Source organism: Leuresthes tenuis, unplaced genomic scaffold (genome assembly GCF_036924035.1).
Source record: "Leuresthes tenuis unplaced genomic scaffold, fLeuTen1.0.hap1 SCAF_3, whole genome shotgun sequence".
In the NCBI taxonomy this organism is placed as follows: Eukaryota; Metazoa; Chordata; class Actinopteri; order Atheriniformes; family Atherinopsidae; genus Leuresthes; species Leuresthes tenuis.
In genome coordinates, this window is record NW_027325357.1 from 875,225 (window position 1) to 901,002 (window position 25,778).

General features: G+C 49.2%; 1 protein-coding gene across 1 annotated transcript in view; it reads right to left on the reverse strand.

The window, feature by feature from the left end:
* Positions 1-5,774: 5,774 nt before the first annotated feature.
* The window catches only part of dag1 (dystroglycan 1), a 45,859-nt gene continuing 25,855 nt past the window's right edge, over positions 5,775-25,778 (reverse strand). The window contains exons 2-4 of the mRNA XM_072381358.1: positions 24,337-24,987; positions 9,369-9,830; positions 5,775-9,259 (exon numbers count right to left, since the gene is read on the reverse strand). Of these exons, the coding sequence (XP_072237459.1) occupies positions 7,442-9,259; positions 9,369-9,830; positions 24,337-24,753 (2,697 nt within the window). The 5' untranslated portion in view covers positions 24,754-24,987 and the 3' untranslated portion in view covers positions 5,775-7,441. The remainder of the gene's footprint in view (positions 9,260-9,368; positions 9,831-24,336; positions 24,988-25,778) is intronic.

Below are 25,778 nucleotides of genomic sequence, written 5' to 3' on the forward strand. Positions count from 1 at the left end.
AGCCCGTGGTTAAAGTGCTGTGTATTCACCAACTTCTCCCTGCTTAAGAAGAACTTGAAGAACTTTTGTCCCTCCTGCTACCTGTAGAGGTGTTGCTTTGGTTCTTTCGGTTGGAAGACTTGGTCTTTTTAAAGTTCTGCACACGCTCAGCCAGCTGCACTGCAGCTTTTTGGCCCGTTGTTATTAATGTGCAGCAGTTAAAGTTGCTGCTTTTTTCCAATAAAGACACGCTGCTGTGGATGCTTACTGTCACTGATGAATATGTTGCATTTAGACTTGAATAATTTCATAATTTGGGCTGCTGTTGGAAGGCAGAGTCGGAACATTGGTGACTGGAATACTGAGCTTCTCCAGGACCACATGCGAAAGTGTTTCAGGTGCATCCACTGATGTCTGAATGTGCTCCATACAGCTCCTGTTCCAAAAAGGTTTGAATGCTAAAACCAAAAGCAATAGTTTTTAATATTTCCTAAACCAAGATGAACTGAGTAAACACGTTTAAAGTGAGACGTTTTACTGTTTCAGGACAAATCTGAGCTCATCTTTAACCTGATGGCAGCAGCAAAAGGCTGGAAAAGTAGGCGGAGCTTTCAGCCCGTGGTTAAAGTGCTTTGTATTCACCAACTTCTCCCTGCTTAAGAATTCGGAATGGTCCATAACGCCATATATTTTAACCCTAACCAAGTAACCAAAGCTTAACCCAATCAGGAAGTGACTGTTCTGAGGTCCGATCTGTCCGATCCTTCAGCCCGTGGTTAAAGTGCTGTGTATTCACCAACTTCTCCCTGCTTAAGAAGAACTTTTGTCCCTCCTGCTACCTGTAGAGGTGTTGCTTTGGTTCTTTCGGATGGAAGACTTAAAGACTTAAAGTTCTGCACACGCTCAGCCACACAAACATGACCCGGCAGGTCCAATGTTCTGAAGGAGTGTCTCATTGTGGTGAAACGGCTGGGCTGCAGGACACCGACTCCATTGTTTTCTGAATGACTTTTCTGTGGATGGAGAGACAATTTATTTCCAATTTAAAGTCCCGATCCCCCCCCCCCCCGCCCTGTCACCTCCACACAGAGCATGTGATGCGTTCAGCTGCATCCTGTTTGTGTCGGTTTTTAATCAACCGTCCCCTCAAACAGAACTACAGCAGTGAAGCCTTGTGGACACTTCCTCAAACAAAGAGCTGCACAACCATCAAATGCTGCCTTTCACCGGGATGTTCAATTACCTTAAAAAAAGCCACTCTGTCAGCTGAAATTACATCTCATAAAGGCTGTCACAACTCCAGAGAGAACTCATCATCTATCAGAGGGCTGACTCAAGCAAAATGGCTCTTTTTCACCTTTCATTGTGTGAAATTCCTGTGATGTTAAAAGGCTTCTTTCAAACAAACAGTTTGATGACATACATGGACTTTATATTGTAGAATTAACGTGAAAAGACTTTCTGAAGTCAGTCTGCAGTAAACTTATCAAACAGTTCGTGTTTAACTCGTCAAAGACAGCACAGTTACAGACCCTTTTTCATTTTCTTTTGCTCAAAACAGGACCAGGTTGGTCGAGCTTGTGTGAGGATCGTTTGAGCTAATTCAGGAATTTCCTTTTGGTTTCAATTCATTTCAATTCAAATTTATTTATAAAGCCCCAGATTACAACAATTGTCATCTCAAGGCACTTAAGTAATAAAGTCCAATTCAAGCCAATTGGAATTCAATTCATTGTCATCATAATCTACTTAATTCATATAGAGCCAATTAAAAAAATAATATCCTAGTTAAGGAAACCAACAGATTGGACCGTTCCCTTCCAGTCAGACTTGGAAAGCTGCTATAATCTCAGAGCAGGAACATTAAGAACCTCATGAAACTCAGTGTTAAGTTACAGTAACAAAGATCTGTGGGATCTACCAGGGAAAAAAGATCCTACTGAAAGAAAGCCATGTCTCTGTTACCATCTAATTACCATCTAATTACCATCTAATTACTTTGCTAAATGAATTGTTATGTTTCTATAATCTTAGAACGAGCAGAGCAGTCATGTTTCTGGAATAAAAGGTGCGTAAAAGCGTGCTAAAGGGCACAAAAAGGAAGAACCTCGTGGTATTTCACTGTAGTGATGCTGATTTTTTTCTTTGTCCTTGATGCTAAATGAGCTTTTAGATAAAGATGCAGATTCTTGTCAGAAAGCGGGTGGCTGTCATTTAAGATGGCTGCAGTCTCCAACTTGACCACTAGATGGCAGTAACTGTGACACACTTTAAATATGCAGTCAGATACAGTAACTGGGGTTTCTGTTCAGAGAAATGTTCTTATTTTAGAGGTTTATAAGGTGTAATTCTGCTGTAAAACCCAACCCTGACGTCTCATCACGTTTTCTTCGATAAATCTGTCAATTTAAAGTCAGCTGGCAGCAGCACAGGATTTATGAGCAGCTTCTTCTTCAAATATCTCCAACTTTACAGAGCAGGAGTCATGCATCATTTCATCAACCCATCTTTGATAGATTGATCCTTTGCAGGTGATTGATTAGAGCCTGGAAAATGCAACCTCAGGACACGTGGAATCTTTCCAGGTCTTACATCAGATGTTCCACCTGCAGATAGTATTAATAATATTCTGCTTAAATCCCGGCGTTGTTACAGAATGTTCTGAATTCAATCCAGTCCAATACTTTTTTCCTATAATTGGTTTTCATGAAGAAAGCAGACACAGATGTGTTGATTGAACCAGCCTTAGCTGTCAGATGAGCATTATGCTGATTTATTTTGACAGCCTGGTCACATTAAGCCACCTCACAAGTTGTCTCAATCAAACCCAGATCAATCCTCCATTAATCTTTGTCATCACTATGATCCGTTTCGCCATTTTAGCAACCGGGAGCGTCCTGGGAATTCATTCATCACCGCTTCCCCCACCTCCAAATTAAACTCTGCCAGGAATTGTCACAGAGGTGCAACAGAGCTGCCAAACTGTTTACATCTAATCAATATTCCACGCAATCAATCCAAATCATTTGTATGCAATGTGTGGAAAGACGGACCGGGCTGAGCTTTCAAACCGAATCGTCTTTCTGGTCATTCAGAGGCAGAATAATGGAGCAGGAAAGCTCGGCAGTGCAGCCCAAAAAGCTGTCCGGGAGGGTAAAACCTCTGGCGGACTTCAGACTGATTTATCAATCCAAGGCTAAGTGGGAGCAGCGGAAAAGTGACAGTGAGCGTCAGGGTTTGATGGAGGAGCGCGACGCGTTTTCATGGACAGAAAACTCCCAACAGAACCTGCAAGGACAGACGGAGTCAGAGTCAAGAATGACGAGGAGCTGATGGTTTTGTTTAAGGTACCAGTTGGTTTTATTATTACAATGCACACTCGATAAGCAAAAAAGCCTTGGCATCCCGTGAAAACCAACATATCATGACAATACGAGTCAGTCGCGTGAGCCTGCATCGACCAGTCACCGAGCCGCCGTACTTTATTATTGCAAAGGGTCACTCTCAGTTGAAACTCACCATCAAACATATATAAGGATGTAAAAATAAAATTTGTGATTACATAAAATATGGGTCATTCCATCTTTGTGGGAGATACATCTGAAATGCAAACACACACTAAAATAAAAGCCAAGTGTGACCCATGACAAGGAAAGAAAAAGTGAACTCAATCAGAACTTCTAGGCTAAATTTTACAAATCACTGAAGACTAATCATTAATTGTGTTTCCTTTAAAAGTCAAACCCTTCCAGGCCGTATTAAAAACTTTGTGATTATAATTAAAAACACTTTAGGAGATTTTCATCGACTGTTTTTCAGTGAGCTCATTACTGGAAATTCAAGGTTCTTCCTTCCTCGTGAATCTCAGCCACAATCGTTGGTGTCCTTTAAAATATGAACATCTCTACAGCTCCCACTGGGACGTTCTCAACAGACTAAAGAGAAGAAGGAACATCTCTACAGCTCCCACTGGGACGTTCTCAACAGACTAAAGAGAAGAAGAAACATCTCTACAGCTCCCACTGGGACGTTCTCAACAGACTAAAGAGAAGGAGGAACATCTCTACAGCTCCCACTGGGACGTTCTCAACAGACTAAAGAGAAGAAGGAACATCTCTACAGCTCCCACTGGGACGTTCTCAACAGTCTGGAGAGAAGAAGGAACATCTCTACAGCTCCCACTGGGACGTTCTCAACAGTCTGGGGAGAAGAAGGAACATCTCTACAGCTCCCACTGGGACGTTCTCAACAGTCTGGGGAGAAGAAGGAACATCTCTACAGCTCCCACTGGGACGTTCTCAACAGACTAAAGAGAAGGAGGAACATCTCTACAGCTCCCACTGGGACGTTCTCAACAGACTAAAGAGAAGAAGGAACATCTCTACAGCTCCCACTGGGACGTTCTCAACAGTCTGGAGAGAAGAAGGAACATCTCTACAGCTCCCACTGGGACGTTCTCAACAGTCTGGAGAGAAGAAGGAACATCTCTACAGCTCCCACTGGGACGTTCTCAACAGTCTGGGGAGAAGAAGGAACATCTCTACAGCTCCCACTGGGACGTTCTCAACAGACTAAAGAGAAGAAGGAACATCTCTACAGCTCCCACTGGGACGTTCTCAACAGACTGAAGAGAAGAAGGAACATCTCTACAGCTCACACTGGGACGTTCTCAACAGTCTGGAGAGAAGAAGGAACATCTCTACAGCTCCCACTGGGACGTTCTCAACAGACTGAAGAGAAGAAGGAACATCTCTACAGCTCCCACTGGGACGTTCTCAACAGACTGGAGAGAAGAAGGAACATCTCTACAGCTCCCACTGGGACGTTCTCAACAGACTGGAGAGAAGAAGGAACATCTCTACAGCTCCCACTGGGACGTTCTCAACAGACTAAAGAGAAGAAGGAACATCTCTACAGCTCCCACTGGGACGTTCTCAACAGACTAAAGAGAAGAAGGAACATCTCTACAGCTCCCACTGGGACGTTCTCAACAGACTGAAGAGAAGAAGGAACATCTCTACAGCTCCCACTGGGACGTTCTCAACAGACTGAAGAGAAGAAGGAACATCTCTACAGCTCCCACTGGGACGTTCTCAACAGACTGAAGAGAAGAAGGAACATCTCTACAGCTCCCACTGGGACGTTCTCAACAGTCTGGAGAGAAGAAGGAACATCTCTACAGCTCCCACTGGGACGTTCTCAACAGACTGGAGAGAAGAAGGAACATCTCTACAGCTCCCACTGGGACGTTCTCAACAGACTAAAGAGAAGAAGGAACATCTCTACAGCTCCCACTGGGACGTTCTCAACAGTCTGGAGAGAAGAAGGAACATCTCTACAGCTCCCACTGGGACGTTCTCAACAGACTAAAGAGAAGAAGGAACATCTCTACAGCTCCCACTGGGACGTTCTCAACAGTCTGGGGAGAAGAAGGAACATCTCTACAGCTCCCACTGGGACGTTCTCAACAGACTGGAGAGAAGAAGGAACATCTCTACAGCTCCCACTGGGACGTTCTCAACAGACTAAAGAGAAGAAGGAACATCTCTACAGCTCCCACTGGGACGTTCTCAACAGTCTGGAGAGAAGAAGGAACATCTCTACAGCTCCCACTGGGACGTTCTCAACAGACTAAAGAGAAGAAGGAACATCTCTACAGCTCCCACTGGGACGTTCTCAACAGACTGGAGAGAAGAAGGAACATCTCTACAGCTCCCACTGGGACGTTCTCAACAGACTGGAGAGAAGAAGGAACATCTCTACAGCTCCCACTGGGACGTTCTCAACAGACTAAAGAGAAGAAGGAACATCTCTACAGCTCCCACTGGGACGTTCTCAACAGACTAAAGAGAAGAAGGAACATCTCTACAGCTCCCACTGGGACGTTCTCAACAGACTAAAGAGAAGAAGGAACATCTCTACAGCTCCCACTGGGACGTTCTCAACAGTCTGGGGAGAAGAAGGAACATCTCTACAGCTCAACAGTCTGGGGAGAAGAACTGCCTGATTACATAAAAGAATGATTATCCTTCGTCCAAAATAAAAAGCACCGTGTGGAGAAATGACAGAGCTAGTAATACTGTGGAATGCCACTTTACACAATAAATGTAATTAAATATATTTAAGTAATGAATAAACTTACATATGAATAAATAAATATAAATATAGATGAGTTAGAGATGGAAAAAACTACCTGAAAAAGCTACATTTTCTTCTGAAAATACTGTTTAAAAAACATTTACATTTATATTTACTTCATTCTTTTCTGTAACTGGATTAATTTTGCACCCATAGTTTTATAAAACACCCACAACTACGTAGTTTATCCTCGTGATGATTTAAAATGGCATTCCACAGTCTTACAACACGCTCTGTTAACTTCAAGTTACTAAAGTGAAAAACGCCAAATTATAAATGTTTAAATCAAAAGTTGACATTTGAATGGTTGATGAACGATGAAGTCTCCTCACGTCAGCCTCACTGAGCCAAAGATTCCTCCCGATGGGAGGGAGGCGGAGCTTCATCTGAACTGAGATGTGATACAAAACACGAATAAAAATCTCCTGCAGGTTATTTTGGGGAGGAACTCCCCCTTTTATCCCATTTCCTTCCACCACCAGAAAAATATAACAATCTATCAGAAATCCTTCCAGATATACAGTGAGTTTTAAAACAAACAAATTATTTATTACTCATTTCTAAATCTTTTTTAGGCTACCTTGTTATTCTCAGCTTTACTAGACATTGTGAATAAGGATAGAAACAGACAGCTAGTGTTAAAAGGCAAACCGTATTGAATCTGAATAAACACACACACTTGTTCACACGCACACACACCTCAGCCTGCGATTCGCTTGTCGTCCGCAGGGCTGATCGGAAATCCTTGTGACAGCTTTTCTTAAACTCAGAGAAACTCACTCCCCGCTTTAAAAAACACGAGTTGTTGCTTCCAGTGGTCTGATGACAGTTCACCGTCTTCTCGTATCGTTTAAAAGCAAGATAGAAGAAGGGTTGTTAGGCAAACACTTGAGTCCAGAGAAAAATAAACGAGTCTTGGGTTAAAAAGGAAGAAAAAAAAAGAATTCAGTATCCAAATCTGAGAAAAAACTAAATCCTGGGAAAGGAGAGCTTCCCTCCAATTGTTGCTTCTGACCAACTGGTCAAACCAAAAGCCCAGTGTGACAACAATTTGTTTGTCTTAGGCCACTGTCGCAGCTGGGCTACCACCAAAACAGTAGTCCCTCCCAGCTGTTTCAACCAACCACCCCATCTGTCCACTGAAGGCCCCCCCCAACCCACGTCTCCCCCTCCCAAACCAAAGTCCCCTGTAGCTGTTGTGTACTGTAGCACCTCTTGTCACCTCTTCCTGTAAATGTCCAGACAGACAAACACCAGAATGGAAACCATCACAGTGCCTCAGACATCCGCCCCCCCACCCTTTCAGGGGAGGGTTAAACAAGTCTTAGGGTGGCACGTAGGGGGGTGGAGATCTGTAGGGAGTCATGTTCTTGGGACGGGAGCCCTTGCCCTCCATGGGAGTGGTGAAGGGAGGCGGTGGCTGATAGGGAGGCGCATTGGGGTCCTCATCTTGCAAAGCAGTGTACTCCCCCAACAGCTCCTGGTTGAGGGGGGTGGTCTCTGGGGTAGCCATGTTGGGGTATTCAGGGGGAGGGAGAGGGGGCTTCTCCTCCTGGAGAATCAAGGGCATACTGGAGGATGGAGGCGGCTTAGAGTCATCAAGTTCATCTGCAAAGATGATCGGGACACCTTTTTTGATGAAGGTGGCCTGGTCCTCGATGGTGAGCTTGCCCTTTCTCTTCTTCCTGTAGCAGATCATGGCGATGATTCCAGCGATCAACAAAATCGCCGCCACCACCACCGCAGGGATGACTGTGTGAAGGTAGACGTCGTCTGTGCTGTGGCGGCTGGATCCCAGACCAGGGGTGACTGCTGGAGGTTCTGGTATTTCAATCTCTGCTGGTGGGATGAAGGAATATGTTCGGCAGCTCGCTCTTCCCTTCGCCTTGACCTCCAGCGGTCTGAATTCAGGCTCCATGGAATACCTAAAGGTCTGTGAGGGTCTTCCATTAGCATCAGCGAGGGTCCTGCTCATTACAGCGAGCTGTTCCTTTGGACATGGCTGCTGCGGGAGGCTGGTGTTCGTCCACTCCACCACAATAGACCCTTTGCTGATATTCCTTAAACTCACTGTGCTGCTGTTGCGGTCCCCGAGTGCATATGCCAGCTTCTTAACCAAAAGGATCTTCTTGTGGAGGTCATTTGTTATTGATCGAGGCTCTCCTTCGAGGCGGACCGTGAAAAGAACAGGGGTCTTGTCATTGGAAGGCCAGCGGTTCACACGGACCACAAAAGCATCAATCGCACTAAGGCCACCTTTGTCTGTGGCCTGCATGAAGTATTCGTGTTTACCCACATTCTGTACATCAGGCAGGCCGTAGAGGAGTTGGCTGGTGGTATTGAACTGGATCCAGGATCCCTCTCCAACCACTTCATTGTGGTTCTGTCTCAGAGTGAGTCGCAGCTTATCTGTTGTTCCATCCTCTTTATCAAAGAATGTATCAGATGGGATCTTAACTTCAAAATAGGTGCCCACCAAAGCACTGACCAGGTCAATGTGGTTCCTCAGGACGGGCTTTTCATTGTATGGATCTGGAATGACACCAGATGATGGAGTGGTGCGCCCTGGTGGCTTGGCTGTGGATGGCTCTCTGGACACTGGAGTAGTTTTAGGTTTCTTCCTCTTAGGGGGTTTTGTAGTAGTTGTGGCTGGTGTGGCAGTGGCTTCCACATAAGTAGGTCTGGTCATGGTTGGCTGGATGGGAATGGTGCTGCTGGTTTCCAATACTCTTGTTGGCTGAGGGGGTCCCAGCGTTGGGGTGTGGGCGATAGGGTCGCGGATTCTGATGGTAGGCTTTCCTGGAAGGGGAACTGGGCCTCTTACTGGGGGAGCAGAGCTTTCAGTTGGTGCAGCAAGAGAGGGGGAGGAGAGGGTGGGGATAATCCTCACCGGTGGCTCTACTACAGTCGTTGGAGGAGGCAACGTCAGAACAGGTGTCGGAGTGTTGTTTAGCTGCCGCCTCACCCGCTTAGGGACATGGGGCTTCTTGTTGGCAATGTGCCACCCCACCACGGGGTATCCCAGCTTGGCTGACATAGTGCCTTCTTTTGCAGGACCCTGGACACTGTTTATATTTGGAACTGTGCTCTGATCTAGCGAGCAGCCAAGCTTCCAAGACAATAGAGCGCCATTCTCCACCACCTGAGAAGATAAACAACGTTCTTAGTAAGATTACACCTCCACAGTTAGACAATTGACTGAAATTCATCCATACATTCCCATTTATACTTTTACATTTCTACCTACTCACCTTTTTGGCATTTCCAGGCCCAGCCATGAACGCCGACATGTCAAACAGCCTATTGTTGACCACAGGGAGCATTTTCATATGCTGGAGTCCCACCCCAGAGAAGCTCCTCATGTCATCCAGGAGCTCCACCCTCTGCTCTGAGCTCATCTTAGTCAAATCGGCATCGAGTATCACAGTCAGCACCGTGACTGGCTCCTCGTTGCCACACATCAGTGGCTGGACATCGACCTCAGTGGAAGCTTGGTTGGACAGCAGCTGGGCAGAATCTGTATCCAAGTGGTCTTCAGGGTGTACCTCAATGGAAAACACCTCTGAAGAAGAGGAGGCTTTTGTATGGTTGGCGATGGATACAGAGATGTAGTGGACTCCTTTATCCTCCTCCAAAGGAAGACCCTGCAGGATTCTGCTGCTGGCATCCCAGTGCAGCCAGGCTGGGAGGGAATCTTTCCCCATCTCTGAAATCTGAATGATAAATAACAGACAGCCGATTAACAGATGTTCCAACATACAAAGCTCTAAGATGCAGAACATTTGGTAACTACTGACTGTGGGTGTTAGGGACATGTAGGGCATACACTTTGGCAACAATGGCAAAGACTTTAGAGATTATTGTGAAACAACAATTTAACCATGAGAGTGAAACCAGACGATTGGTCACTTATGGCTGTTGGACCTGCCCCCTTATACTGTGCTGGTGTGAGTATTACCATCAGCCACCGAGGGATGCACCCTATGGCGTAACCATGCATTCTTTGGGGGGGTCGTGTCCCCCCCAATATTGAGAAAATACCAACCTGTCCCCCCCAATATACAGAAGAAAATATGTAAAATGCATGTTCTCCTTTTATGAACCCTGTCAAGGGATCGGTCTCTTGTTATGTCTTATTTATTTTCAACTTATTTCTGTGTGTTACCGTGGTAACGGCTGCGCCGCCGGCTCTCCTTATCTTTACGTTGGACTTCTACTTTTGACGGAGCCGCTGCTCAACAGAGCAGATTGTACCAGAACAGGAAATCCAACACAGAATCAACAAAATAAACTTCCGCCCCCTTTCAAAATAAAAGAACTTAAAACAAAAATAACATTAGACTATTAGACTTTTCATTGTTAATGCACATTTTGAGACATTGACACAATAGAAATGAACCTGGACTTAAAAGTCCTCAGCACATTTTTTGTTAAAGGAAAAGTCTGTAATTTGTTACATCATTAGTTGTCCTTATTAAAATATTTCCATAAACATGCTTTGGGTATTTGGTCGTTTTCCATTGGAAGCTGTCCTATTTGCTACTGAACTACTGGAAGAGCAGAATTGTAATTGGTAGGTGTGTTTAAGGTCAGTAAACAGTAAGCAGCTAACCAAAACAAAGTGGGGGGGCAGCCACTGTCTCGGAGAAATTACACTATTCCTTTAGATGTGAACTTACATGGTCAATGTAGTCCTCTAAACTATGTTCTAAATGTCCAATTTTTCATATATAAATAAAGAATTGTAGATAATGCACTCAACAATTTAGTTTTTCTTGGACCCCCCCAATGTCTAAACCATGGTTACGCCCTTGGATGTACCCTGCTGATGAGTAAATCAGTATGCATGATAAATACCAGCAGTGGCACTCCAGTAACCAGAGTTAACACCTTTCCGCTTCCCCTTCACAAGCTTAAAAGCAGCGCTTCCAATTGTAATTTAACCAAAGCACAATTAAAATGATTTGGCCAGTTATTCAGCTGGGGAACGTCCCCCTGGCGGGAAGTCGATGGAGAGAAATGGATCGCGGGGGAGTGGCAACGCACATAAAAATAAAAAAAACCAAGAACAATCCCCCCACAAGTTCATTCAGCGGCAAATAAATCCTGGTTTATAAATTATGCAGCGGCAGTGTTCCCTGGACACGTCATTAATGCTATAACCAGCAAACAGGCGCCATCAGGGGAACACACACACCGAAGCATTCAGACACAAAGACGAGGACAGACACCGGTCTAGACATGCAAAGCTGAGTGAGCATTTCCATCAGCACACATGAGGCCGCCCACACCTCACCGAGAGCTCCCCAGTAACAGTGGACTGTTCCACACCTGAAGATTTGAGTGTCCCCCAGTAACAGTGGACTGTTCCACACCTGAAGAGGTGAGTGTCCCCCAGTAACAGTGGACTGTTCCACACCTGAAGAGGTGAGTGTCCCCCAGTAACAGTGGACTGTTCCACACCTGAAGAGGTGAGTGTCCCCCAGTAACAGTGGACTGTTCCACACCTGAAGAGGTGAGTGTCCCCCAGTAACAGTGGACTGTTCCACACCTGAAGAGGTGCGTGTCCCCCAGTAACAGTGGACTGTTCCACACCTGAAGAGGTGCGTGTCCCCCAGTAACAGTGGACTGTTCCACACCTGAAGAGGTGAGTGTCCCCCAGTAACAGTGGACTGTTCCACACCTGAAGAGGTGAGTGTCCCCCAGTAACAGTGGACTGTTCCACACCTGAAGAGGTGCGTGTCCCCCAGTAACAGTGGACTGTTCCACACCTGAAGAGGTGAGTGTCCCCCAGTAACAGTGGACTGTTCCACACCTGAAGAGGTGAGTGTCCCCCAGTAACAGTGGACTGTTCCACACCTGAAGAGGTGAGTGTCCCCCAGTAACAGTGGACTGTTCCACACCTGAAGAGGTGCGTGTCCCCCAGTAACAGTGGACTGTTCCACACCTGAAGAGGTGCGTGTCCCCCAGTAACAGTGGACTGTTCCACACCTGAAGAGGTGAGTGTCCCCCAGTAACAGTGGACTGTTCCACACCTGAAGAGGTGAGTGTCCCCCAGTAACAGTGGACTGTTCCACACCTGAAGAGGTGAGTGTCCCCCAGTAACAGTGGACTGTTCCACACCTGAAGAGGTGCGTGTCCCCCAGTAACAGTGGACTGTTCCACACCTGAAGAGGTGCGTGTCCCCCAGTAACAGTGGACTGTTCCACACCTGAAGAGGTGAGTGTCCCCCAGTAACAGTGGACTGTTCCACACCTGAAGAGGTGCGTGTCCCCCAGTAACAGTGGACTGTTCCACACCTGAAGAGGTGCGTGTCCCCCAGTAACAGTGGACTGTTCCACACCTGAAGAGGTGCGTGTCCCCCAGTAACAGTGGACTGTTCCACACCTGAAGAGGTGAGTGTCCCCCAGTAACAGTGGACTGTTCCACACCTGAAGAGGTGAGTGTCCCCCAGTAACAGTGGACTGTTCCACACCTGAAGAGGTGCGTGTCCCCCAGTAACAGTGGACTGTTCCACACCTGAAGAGGTGAGTGTCCCCCAGTAACAGTGGACTGTTCCACACCTGAAGAGGTGAGTGTCCCCCAGTAACAGTGGACTGTTCCACACCTGAAGAGGTGAGTGTCCCCCAGTAACAGTGGACTGTTCCACACCTGAAGAGGTGAGTGTCCCCCAGTAACAGTGGACTGTTCCACACCTGAAGAGGTGCGTGTCCCCCAGTAACAGTGGACTGTTCCACACCTGAAGAGGTGAGTGTCCAATGCTGGGATCTCTTCGTCTCTCTTTGACACCACATTTTCTTCTGTTTTTCTACTGTTATCTACACACAATCTGACAGGAAGGCTCCATTTTGCTTTGTTCCAAGAACATTATGAAGTTCCCCTTTAAAATGGTGACAGTAGGAAAGATATTTTTTGGATGCACCTCTCAGTGTGCAGGATAAAACTAATAAAACTCGTAAAGCACAGCAACAGAAGGGCCGATGGGACACGAAATAACAGTATGTTACTGTAAAGGAAGGATGTCATTTAACTGGTCTGTTTAGAAGTGTATTTGTAACTCCCAGCAGTCCTTCCTTCTCTGTATAACTGCAGTTTGTCATCTCTGTGAACAGTGATATAAATTATATTATAACAATGTTACATTCGCTTCATCTTGAGTCCTGATTACAGGAAACATGCAGGATGGCTACAGTTAGCACTTATTACTGGTTAACTGACAAAAAAGAACAGTAAAAGTGTTGATGGCAAACATCTGCCTGTAAAGGACATTAATGATCATTTCATAACTTTGGTCCTACGAACATGTGGCGAAATCAAGTCCCATTCACCTCCAAAAACACTCAAAGCCAGGCCCTACTTTAAGGGGGAAGACAATCACTTCTTGCTCCAAGTGCAGCTGACGTTAATGTTAAAGGCATTAAAAGGCAGTGAGAGACGGCGCTTTACGGCGGGTGAAAGGCTGACATGTCATCAGCAGCCTTCTGTTTCCACCCAACTTCAAAGACTCTTAATTAAAAGGAAATGAATGATAATCTCATCAAAGTTTGGGCTTCTTTCATCATCTTTTTTCCTCTATGACACGTCAGCCACAAAGCCACCGTGACTATCGGCGCTATAAGCCACACTGACGGAGCAACAAACTGCATTTGAAGTCCACATGAGCGACAGGCATGAAACGCTTGGAGACATTATCGCATATCAGTGGCATCGCCCTCATTTCACTCTGCATCACCCCCGCTGCCTCCTCAGCTGTTTGGTTTAGAGCCCTCAGAGGCTGCGGTCTGCAGCTTTACAGCATTACAGCCTGAGCAAAACGCCAGAGACGGACAGCAGAGCAGCCGATGGCTCGCCTTATAGATGCCGCTCCATCTGGAAGTTCATCACTGTTAAACGTGTTATCTTCATAGAAAACTTCCAAACTGGATTTAGACGCTTTAACAGGCTGTGATGAGATAGTTGGACGCGTCTCATTTAAAATTCCCTCAGACTTGATTGTTGTGGCGGGAGAACGTCAGTCCTACTAACTGTTATTCTGTTTTCAGCTTCTTCACATCTTAAAGAGAGGAAAAGTGAGCTGAGTCCAGTCCTGCAGTCCCCCCCCCCCCCGAGCCGAAGCAGATAAATACATAAAAACATTAAATGTTGACCTGAAATCCAACTGTACCCTCAGTAAGAAAGATTTACTGTTTTTTTTTATTTGGAAAAGGTCTTTATTGACTTTTGATCCATCATTTTATTGGACCAGCTTGTGTCATGTTGCTGAAAACTGTAAGAATCCACCGAGCTGCTCAGAGTTTCCCCTTCAGATGAAGATACTTCAGCATTTAAAAGGGTTATTTTACCCCGTTAGCACCGTCACCTCACAGCAACAAGGTTCCTGGTTCTGGTCTTTCTGGACTGGCGGCCGGTCCAGGCGTAGCCTGCCTCTCGCCCAATGACAGCTGGGATAAGCTCCACCCCCCAGTGACCCTGAGTTGGACTAAGCAGGTATAAAAAATGGATGGATGGAGTCGCTATGAGCTCATATTTGTAGGCGAGTGTTTCCCCATCCTTCAGTTTCATTCAGGTCCTATTAGCTATAAATAATTCATTTCATTAAGAGGCAGCGCACCCTGCTCCTTACGGTGTGTCATCTGATGAACTAATGATGTGGTTCATACCAAAAGTGTTGCAAGAAACAAAGAAGCAGGACTGCTAACACAAATGTTTCAAGAGAAAAAGTCAGACAGACGAGGGAAGGAGACACAGAATGAAAGAAAAGGTGGGAGCGCTCCTGAACAGAGATATTAAGAGGAGGCGTCAAGTCTGTTGGTGGTGAAAGAAGGCAGATCATTGTTGCTGCAAGAGGAGAAGATGAAGAAAGGAGCCCATTGTTAGCAGGGACAGCATGACAGATCAGGGGAGGAGAGACGAGTAGGTGCATCAGGAGAGGAAGGGGGGTGGAAGGATGGATGAGGACGAGGAGAAAACAAGAGGGGAGTGATGAGCACGTGAGAAGTGAGGCAAGACCGAGAGAAGCCAGAAAGCAAAAGCTGCAGGACCGAAGAGGGAAGTGCTGGCATGGTCAAGTGTTTCCAGAGGAAAATGTGAGGCCAAGAGCAGGAGGGATGGATGGATAGGTGGAGGAGAAAGAGAGGGTGCCCAGCAGGCATGCAGATGTTTATGAGTGGAAATCCATTCTGGAGCCTATTTTCTGCGGTTACAAAATAAGTTCTCAGCAGGCACCTTCACACGGCTGCAGTCCAGCAAAGAAGAAGAGGAGACCTGCAGCTCAAAAACAATGCTGCTTCATTTCCATCAAACTGAACTCACGGTCAGATTTCCAGCAGCAGTTTGGAGGCGTTACCGTGAAGCAATTACATTTCATTTTAAGTGCAGAACAGCACGGCCAAAAGGTTTCCCAGAAAATAAAAGCATGCTGGAGACGTGGTGGATAAACTCTGACGAAGATTCATCAAGGAATGTGTGTCTCTAAGAGGGAGGAGGAGCAGGAAACTGCTCTGAAACCGAGCGAGTCCAGCAAAGACGAGTCGGTGCATCCCGTGTAAACAGGGTTCCAGGTAGGGACGTCATCATGGAAAGCCTCCCTGAGGAGTAAAGGGTCATCAAGGTTTGTATTCCTGACAGAAGTTTCCTTAAACTTAGCCCCTGGGAGCGGTCCTTCTGCTCTACAGGTACAGATACGAACACCTCTGAGGGGCAGATCACAGAAACCTTACTTCATGCACAATAAGAACAGGAATGAAGCCCTAAAGGGACGTCAGTGTGCTGCGATCCACGGAGTCAGAGGCATGAAAAACCCCCAGAACCGTGAGCTGCTCCAGTTCAAGTCCAGACTGGGATATATGACCCAGCCCAATGGGGAAGTAGAGTCCCAGAGATGGAGCACGTTCCAGGAAAAACAGTTTCTATAAATGGCTCTATTGTCAGATGGTGAAATGTCAGAGGTCCACGGGTCCAGAAAGAAAGCATGTTGGGCTGCGGCTGGTCTCCCAACAACTGTGTCACACCCGCAATTAAAGCCACCGACACCGAGTCATTAAAGCATGAGGTGGAGAGCAGCCTGAGCTATGCAGCCTGCAGCGAAGCGTGCACGCACACATGCACACACACGTGCACACTCACACACACACTGTGGCAGACACTCAGGAAGCTGAGCGCTTACAGCGGCCAACAGGAGCTGGTCAGCGTTCGATTCCAGCTGTTTGTCTTCAGGTCGGAGACGTTAATGAGTGAGAGGAGGCGCTGACTCGACCCGCCGAGGGAAGGGAAGCTGAGCCGGTACCATAAATGAACAACTTCCACAGGTGTGTGTTTCAGCTGGAACAATCTGTCCGTCAGCTGGCTTTCTGCCTCTGTCCTGCCTCTGTTCTGCCTCTGTTCTGCCTCGGTCCTGCCTCGGTCCTGCCTCGGTCCTGCCTCGGTCCTGCCTCGGTCCTGCCTCGGTCCTGCCTCAGTTCTGCCTCTGTCCTGCCTCTGTCCTGCCTCGGTTCTGCCTCGGTTCTGCCTCGGTTCTGCCTCGGTTCTGCCTCGGTTCTGCCTCGGTCCTGCCTCAGTCCTGCCTCAGTCCTGCCTCTGTTCTGCCTCGGTTCTGCCTCGGTTCTGCCTCGGTCCTGCCTCAGTTCTGCCTCAGTTCTGCCTCAGTTCTGCCTCAGTTCTGCCTCTGTTCTGCCTCAGTCCTGCCTCTGTTCTGCCTCTGTTCTGCCTCTGTTCTGCCTCTGTTCTGCCTCAGTTCTGCCTCTGTTCTGCCTCTGTTCTGCCTCTGTTCTGCCTCAGTCCTGCCTCTGTTCTGCCTCTGTTCTGCCTCAGTCCTGCCTCTGTTCTGCCTCAGTTCTGCCTCAGTTCTGCCTCAGTTCTGCCTCAGTTCTGCCTCAGTTCTGCCTCAGTTCTGCCTCAGCAGCAGAGAAAGTCCACTGCAGCCTCAGTCTGAGACGACCCCGAGGCCGTGGGCCAACGTTTCGCTGCGAGGACCCCGACAGGAGCGCTGATGTGACGCGATGCGGCGTCTCAGCTCAGTGAAACTTCAGCGTCACTCTATGCTGCCGTGTGAAACGTTTCAGAGGCAAACCGGAGAATTACTCTTTACATTCTTCCCTGAATTCTTCTGCTAAATGCTGGGAGGTTACCTGCTCTGAGCCACTGCTGCGCCATGCGTAAAACTCTCCTAACCATCTCAGTCACCCCCCCTGAGCTTCCACTGGAGGAGAAAGAAGAGCTGAGCAGGTTGGCTGGAGGTGCGATGGACGGTCAGGGGGAATGTAGGTGTGATACAGAACAATATCAAGGCTAAATGCTGCAGGTTCTACTCAGAATTTATTCAGTAATCAGTTCAGACGTAGAAAAGTTTTGTGTAAATGTTAGGAGCTCCGTCAGGTCCGATGGCTCCGAGAGAGCAGTGCAGCTGGCCCACATTAAGACACCGAGGCAGCCCAAAGCAGCCCAAAGCAGAACCTCACTTCCTGAACATGAGAGACCCTCTGAAAACACAGAGCATTTAAAAAGTGACAAAAGAACGGAGCTCGCCAATAAATGTGTTCGCCTCAGTCTGAGCTTTGAGACGCTGAAGCAGAAAGAGCTGAATGATCCACAGTCATCAGCACACTAAAGACAGAGCCGTGGGCACCGTTAAATCCACTCTGACACATCAACAATGGAGGGAACAATGGACAATTAAACACACGTCATCCAAAGTTAAGCTCCCATCATTTCTGCTGAGATATGGATAAAAGGGACTCCGTTCCCCTCCAGCCTTCCTCGTCATCAGCGTTCGGTGCTTTTTGTCATGTGAATAAAACATCAGCTATTTTTATACTGTTAACAAGCTCCAGCACTGACACAAACCATTAAATCTTAAACACACTGCTCGGGGATAATGAGAGACATGATACTGAAGGGCTTTGCTTGAAGTGGGGAAGATGCCGGGCGCGGCGGCCTGCAGGCGAGACGGCGGACCGTCACTGGAACATCTGAACCGGCCGAGCTGCAGAGAAACCAAGGTGAGGTCCTGGTGTCTGGGAGCTAAAGGTCAGATGGAAATCCAACGCTGACCGATGCTAGTAGCTGAATAGTTTGCAACTTGGGAATGTTTTCCACCGAGTCAAACAGCAGATTATGAATGAATCCGTGGGAGCATATAATTTGGAACATATGAATCCAAAAGCCTCGCCTGCTGTACGTTTAATTACATAGCAACATGGCCACCGTGGCTGCGGTGCCAGCAACCATCGCAGCATGCTGCTTACAGCTCGGTGACTCATATGTTCTGGTGTTTTTATCTCTGGGCAGCCTCCTCCCTCCTCCTGTTCCCTTAATACCAGTTTTCCACTGCTATCCTGCCAGCGAACAGCTCCTGACCTACAGGGAGAGCTTCTCTGTAAAAACAGCATTTTAAAGAGCAGAGAGGACCACAATCAGAGTCACAACTGAACCAGGGAAGCCTTGAGAGAGCTTTGAAAAGGCTGTGAAAGCTGAGATGTAGCTGCACAGAGAAGGAGGGCAGGATGGTAGCTGTGGTTTTAAGCCCAACACAAAGAAAATGTGGAAGACGTTTAGCAAAAGAAGAAAATTACAGAGGAGGGAGCAAGAAAAAACATTGTTTCTTGGCTTGTAGCTGCTGGGACAAAGAGGAAGGGTCAGGATGGAGCTGGGAGGGGAAGAGAAAGCGAGTTTTCACAGCAAAATGCCCCCGAGGGGGCCAGCCCACTACAACAGCAAGCTAATGTCTCCATTCATCAAGAGGTGAGCGATCCAAACAGCCAGCCCATGAGTTCTGACAAGCACACACAGCACAGCTGTCTGCACCAGACCACTGAAAACCCTCTTTGTTTGGGACAGATTCTTATCCATCATCAGACGGGTCAGAAGTTCGAATGATCGTCTGACTTTTCTCCAGAGGCCTGGTGGAGAACAGACTGAAACCAGCACTGAGGTGGAGAACAGACTGAAACCAGCTCTGAGGTGGAGAACAGACTGAAACCCGCTCTGAGGTGGAGAACAGACTGAAACCAGCTCTGAGGTGGAGAGCAGACTGAAACCAGCTCTGAGGTGGAGAACAGACTGAAACCACAGCACTGAGGTGGAGAACAGACTGAAACCAGGGCTGAGGTGGAGAACAGACTGAAACCAGGGCTGAGACCAGAGCTGAGGTGGAGAACAGACTGAAACCAGGGCTGAGACCAGAGCTGAGGTGGAGAACAGACTGAAACCAGCGCTGAGGCGGTCTGTAAGAAGGACTGAGCAGAGCCAGAGGCCCAAAACACCCAACAAACTGGCTCTGTGCTCCGGACCCCTGCATGTGGACACTACTGCACAGCCTCCACAGCAGCGAGAGCCGTGCACAGCAACCATTTATGATGAAGAAACCCGACGTCTGCGCCGACAGCAGCCACTGATCCCAACAGAACCCTGAACCTGCAGCAGGTGCTGCGACCCCAACAGAACCCTGAACCTGCAGCAGCTGCTGTGACCCCAACAGAACCCTGAACCTGCATCACACCGGGCCTTAAACTTCTGAACAGCACTGTACTCACACCAGATAAACTGTCTGTCATCCGAAGCCTGACACAGCGAGAGCAGGTGGTGGGAGGAGCACTTAGAGTTAGGGTTAGGGTTAGTTTAGGGTTAGGGTTAGCAGCTTCTTCTCTGCGTTGGCTGATTATTCCACTATTACTGGTATATTTGGCAGCTTTTAGGGCCTTTAAGAACTCTCACAGTTAGGTAACCCTAACCTAACCTAACCTAACCTAACCCAACCTAACCTAACCCTAACCCCAGCAGTGAGAAACCTCTCTGGAATCGTCCCGCTGTTACACAAAATACGCCTGCAGGCAAACAGAAATGTTCTCAAGTTCTTATTTTTTAAAAGCTGGCGTTAGTTATTTCCTGAAATGAAGAGTGAAAAAAAAAGAAAGGAAAGAACAGAGTAAGCCTGCCTGCCAGCAAAGCCATCAGCCAATCAGCTAATTACACTGGTGATTGTGGTAATGAGGCTGTGGAGAGCACTCATCTGTTGGCCAGAAACTCTGATCTTCCGGCCGTTAATAACCGATGCAAGCGGTCCCTGCAGCACCTGAACACAGACGCAGCAGCATCTAACCAACCAACCAAAGACGGCCTCCTCTCCAGACCTTCAGCAGCCGTTTAGCAGCTGAAGCACCTTAAAATCACCCTCTTCTCAGAGAAGAAGGTGCACTTGAAATCAAGTTGGAACGCTGGTCTCGATCAAATAGAATCTGAAACGATTTTCTCGAACCCTTCAAGTAGAAACGCTGCATGTGAGCGTTCACACACCTGCGCCGAGGCCGATAAACAGGAGCACTTTGATGCATCAGGCGGCAGCTTCTTCTCTGCGCTGGCTGATTATTCCACTATTACTGCTGTATTTGGCAGCTTTTAGGGCCTTTAAGAACCCTCCCAATCTAAACACATTAAACATGAGCTGCGGCAGCTGGAACTGGATAAAACCTCCTCCTGCTGTGAGGTTGAAGTCCTGCACTCCCAGCTGAGAACGCTTCGCTCTAAGCGTTCTGAATGGATAAACGGCGTGCATTCAGCTGCTCGGCAGAAGGTGAATGAGCAGGCGGGCTGTCACGGTCAGCTTGACACCTCTCAGACTTTTTTCAGGAGAAAAGGCCGTTCGTTTGAGAGCAGCAGCGAGCAGAGAAATTGATTTGGCCTTTCGCTCCGAAACCTTGAGCACCGACCTTCCAAATGCCTCGGGGGGGTCGCAGGTATGGGGAGGCAGAGGCACGGTGAATTGTTCAAAAGTGTAATAAGAACAGAGAGGAGGGGGAAGCAGAAGTGTTCAGGCTGGAGTATTTTTCCCTTTAAAGGACTGTGGAGCACAGTTTCTACATCTCGTCTGAACCCGACCCTGCTGCTCGTCATCAGCTCCCAGCCAGTCCTCCCGGACACCCCACCCCCGCTCTGGCGTGGCAGATACAATCAGTTTGGACAAACAGAGAGAAGAAGAGATGGAAACTATCACCAAAGTGATTGGCAGCGTGAAAAGTAAAGATGGAGGAGAGGCGAGGGAAGAAATGAGGACATGAGAAAAAGTGTTTCTCCAAATCTCTACAAGCTTAGACTGACCCAGAAGGTTTAGTATCATCTGTCAAATGAAATATACATCAGAGTCCCTGAAAGTCTCAGACAGAACACATATGGAGCCCGTTGTGTGATGTAAAGCTGGGCAAACGGCCCCGTTCAGTCATCCGTTAGCTGTAAAAGGCTCTCTGAAGTTGTGCTGTGAAACAGGACCGAACTTTCTGACACCGCAGCATCCTCCGCCTCTTAAAGCCGACATTTCTGTGACGGCGCCTGGCGTTCCCTCGGCCCGCCGTGCGGCGTGCACGGGCTGAGCTTTGTTAAAGGCGGGTAAAAGTACAAGTAGATTTTCACGCTGCTCATCGCTGGGGAGCATGATTGATATGATCTGATGTGATGTGACAGGGATGGAAGAAAGAGACTGAACTTAAAAGGAAGGGAGGGGGGGTCAGGATATGAAAGGCTGGAATGTGATGGGGGAGATAAAAGAAGAGGGGGAGGGGGGGGGAAAGTGAGTGAATAATTAAGAAGAAGAGAGGAGGAAAAAACGGGTAGATGAACAGCAGGAAGGTGGAGAAATGATAGCATGAAGGGTGAAGAAGAGGAACGCTGGGAGTGAAAAAGGAAGAAGACAGTGTGTCAGAACAATTAGGGACGGGTGGAGCGAATGAGATGGAGACGGATGGCTGAAATGGGCTCTAGCTGCAGGTTAAAGACGAGAAGGGCGAAAAGAGAGAAGAAGAAGAAGAAGCAGAAGATGGGAGAGGAGGGAGGACGAAGTTTTAAGGCCTCAGACACAGGACTAAATATATTACAGAAAATTGGCTATTGTGGAAAATGTGGTGCAATTAAAGAAGAGCCAACTGCTCCGAATGGCCACAAATCTGTTTCCTCGGGGTAGATTTGGAGCAGCTTCCCTCGCCGGCTTTATTTCACCCACATATTTGTCAGGGAAATGGCTCGTCTCCTGCAGTTCATCTGAAGTCGACACAAGTGCTGAGGCTGAACAAGTTTCCCCCTAACGAACTCCGTGTCTGCACATGACGAATGTTTCAGGCCTTTCTGGTGCCTCTCCATCACCAGGAAGGCGTCTGAAAGTCATCCAGCAGCAGGAGCAGCGGCTCAGACATGCAGCCGGAGTCAGAAACAACTATCACCAGCTTTAAGACGGACCGAGCACCAAGGAGTCGCCCCAGAGACGGTCCGAGCATCAAGGAGTCGCCCCCAGAGACGGACCGAGCATCAAGGAGTCGCCAAGGAGACGGTCCGAGCATCAAGGAGTCGCCCCAGAGACGGTCCGAGCATCAAGGAGTCGCCCCAGAGACGGTCCGAGCATCAAGGAGTCGCCCCAGAAACGGACCGAGCACCAAGGAGTCGCCCCCAGAAACGGACCGAGCACCAAGGAGTCGCCCCCAGAAACGGTCCGAGCATCAAGGAGTCGCCAAGGAGACGGTCCGAGCACCAAGGAGTCGCCCCCAGAGACGGTCCGAGCATCAAGGAGTCGCCCCAGAGACGGTCCGAGCATCAAGGAGTCGCCCCAGAGACGGTCCGAGCATCAAGGAGTCGCCCCAGAGACGGTCCGAGCATCAAGGAGTCGCCCCAGAGACGGTCCGAGCATCAAGGAGTCGCCCCAGAGACGGACCGAGCACCGAGGAGTCGCCCCAGAGACGGTCCGAGCATCAAGGAGTCGCCCCAGAGACGGTCCGAGCATCAAGGAGTCGCCCCAGAAACGGACCGAGCACCAAGGAGTCGCCCCCAGAAACGGTCCGAGCATCAAGGAGTCGCCAAGGAGACGGTCCGAGCACCAAGGAGTCGCCCCCAGAGACGGTCCGAGCATCAAGGAGTCGCCCCAGAGACGGTCCGAGCATCAAGGAGTCGCCCCAGAGACGGACCGAGCACCGAGGAGTCGCCCCAGAGACGGACCGAGCACCAAGGAGTCGCCCCCAGAAACGGTCCGAGCATCAAGGAGTCGCCAAGGAGACGGACCGAGCACCAAGGAGTCGCCCCCAGAAACGGTCCGAGCACCAAGGAGTCGCCAAGGAGACGGACCGAGCACCAAGGAGTCGCCCCCAGAGACGGTCCGAGCACCAAGGAGTCGCCCCAGAAACGGTCCGAGCATCAAGGAGTCGCCAAGGAGACGGTCCGAGCATCAAGGAGTCGCCAAGGAGACGGTCCGAGCACCAAGGAGTCGCCCCCAGAGACGGTCCGAGCACCAAGGAGTCGCCAAGGAGACGGACCGAGCACCAAGGAGTCGCCCCCAGAGACGGTCCGAGCACCGAGGAGTCGCCCCAGAGACGGTCCGAGCACCGAGGAGTCGCCCCAGAGACGGACCGAGCACCAAGGAGTCGCCCCCAGAGACGGACCGAGCACCAAGGAGTCGCCCCCAGAGACGGTCCGAGCATCAAGGAGTCGCCCCCAGAGACGGACCGAGCACCAAGGAGTCGCCCCAGAGACGGTCCGAGCATCAAGGAGTCGCCCCAGAGACGGACCGAGCACCAAGGAGTCGCCCCCAGAGACGGACCAAGCACCAAGGAGTCGCCAAGGAGACGGACCGAGCATCAAGGAGTCGCCCCAGAGACGGTCCGAGCATCAAGGAGTCGCCAAGGAGACGGACCGAGCACCAAGGAGTCGCCCCAGAAACGGACCGAGCACCAAGGAGTCGCCCCAGAGACGGTCCGAGCATCAAGGAGTCGCCCCCAGAGACGGACCGAGCACCGAGGAGTCGCCCCAGAGACGGACTGAGCGTCTCCAACATGCTGCACCATTGAGCCGCCGTTCTGCTCCTCTTTTGCTTTATCCGAGTGAAACCAACAGCTGGTAATAACACGTTAGTAACAACACAAGATGGCGGCAAAGCACCAAGAACAGGACCACCTGTCAGGCTCGGATGGAGCTCCATCCAGAGAGAGATGGAAGCTGTGGACCTGCTGAGAGGAACTGCCTGGAAACAGGTTTGTTTTACGGCGAGGAGATGATGTCATACTAGGACATCACCACGGATCTGAACCCGATGTCCCGTCTCTTTTAAACTTTAAACAAACTGATTTACTCTGAAGTGAATCTTGTTAAAGGTTTTTACGGCCCGACTGTGTGGGAGTCAGAGTGAGAATGAATGCAGGAACATTTAAACATGAAGTATTTAGTAAAAGTGGAAAACTCCAGGCTCTCACTCACCTTGGCAACGTCACCGCCGTAAATGTCCTCCATCTTGTTCGGCACCTTGATCTGGAAGATCCGGCCCACCACCGCCGAGGAGTCTGGGAAGGCCGTGGGCGGCGCCGCTTTCTGCCGAGTCGCCGCGGCGTCGGCGGCATCCATCAGCTGGAGCCCCTCCGTCACTTCCTGGAAGTCGCGCAGCAGCGAGGAGTGCATGGAGGCTTCCAGCTTGCCTCCGCCCACCGCCTCGCCCTCTCCACCTGCCTCCATCAGCGCCATGTCACCCAACATGTTGATCTCCTCTGCACGGGCCGGCGGAGGGAGCCAGCACGCCGTGGCGAGAACCAAGCCCAGCAGCAAGACTCTAGTCCTGGGTAGTCTGACATCCAGGCCCCTGCTGCCCCTCGGCCACCCCACACCTAGTTTATTGCACATTCTTTGCCTTTTGTCTGCCTGTCACTGATGCAGAAAACACGTAAAAAGGAGGATGTCCAAGTGGGAGCGGAGGGTCTCAGGGGGGAACATGCACCCCCGACAGATAAAGCAAATCCCTCTTTTCAACTCCCCCTCCCGGCGCCTTCCTCTGTTGCCCCACCTCCTCTCTCCTTTGTCCTTCCTGCTCGTCCCTCAGAGGTTTCGGGGGCCCATTGTGCCGAGCGCCTTTGAGATCTGTGAGAAGACAAACAGACAGAAGGACAGAGGTGAGAGGAGGGAACGTTCACAGCCCCCTCCAACCCGAGCTGGGGGGGGAATCTGGTCTGAATCTGATGCTCATCGATGACTGGAGTCTGGGGAAGGAATGAGTGAAAGAGGTGATGCAGGGAGGTGAAGGTGACTTTCGCTTTTAACCAACAATGTGAAGCAGTCAGAGCTCTCTCTGGCCCTCTAATGAATGCATGCCTTCTCCATTGTGAGAGGGGGTCAAACCGAGTGTGTGTCAGCGTCCGAGCTCAGGGTTTGTTATTCGTACAGCCCCCCCCCCCCGTGTGTGTGTGCACAAATGATTTCCCCCGAGGGTTTCAGTTAGAGACTGAAAGAAGGCACAAAAGAGTGAGAGAGGAGTCAGGGAAAGAGGGAGACCCCCGCTGTGACTCCACTTTGCACCGCTGGAGAAAGTGAAATCGCAGCAGGACTCCCCAGCAACAACAAGCCGCCTCCTCGGAGGCTTGGACCGGCTGAAAGAGCCTCTTTGTTGCTCCGCCCGGCTCCTGCAGAGCACCACCTCCTGCACTGAACTTTGTTTTTAACCACCTGAGCGAGGCTTCCCCTCCGCTGAAGCTTCTGAACTCTCATCAGTCCTCTCAGACGGAGTCAGACTTAAACTCCTTTAGCTGCACTTTACCGGTTTTCAGTTTTAACCTTCTGAAAGCAGCTCCTCTCCTTTCATGCTGGGTACCTTCAGCTGCAGTGCCGGGGGCAGCTTCCTCCGGTTTCCCCTCTCCTTCCTCTCACCGCTGTCT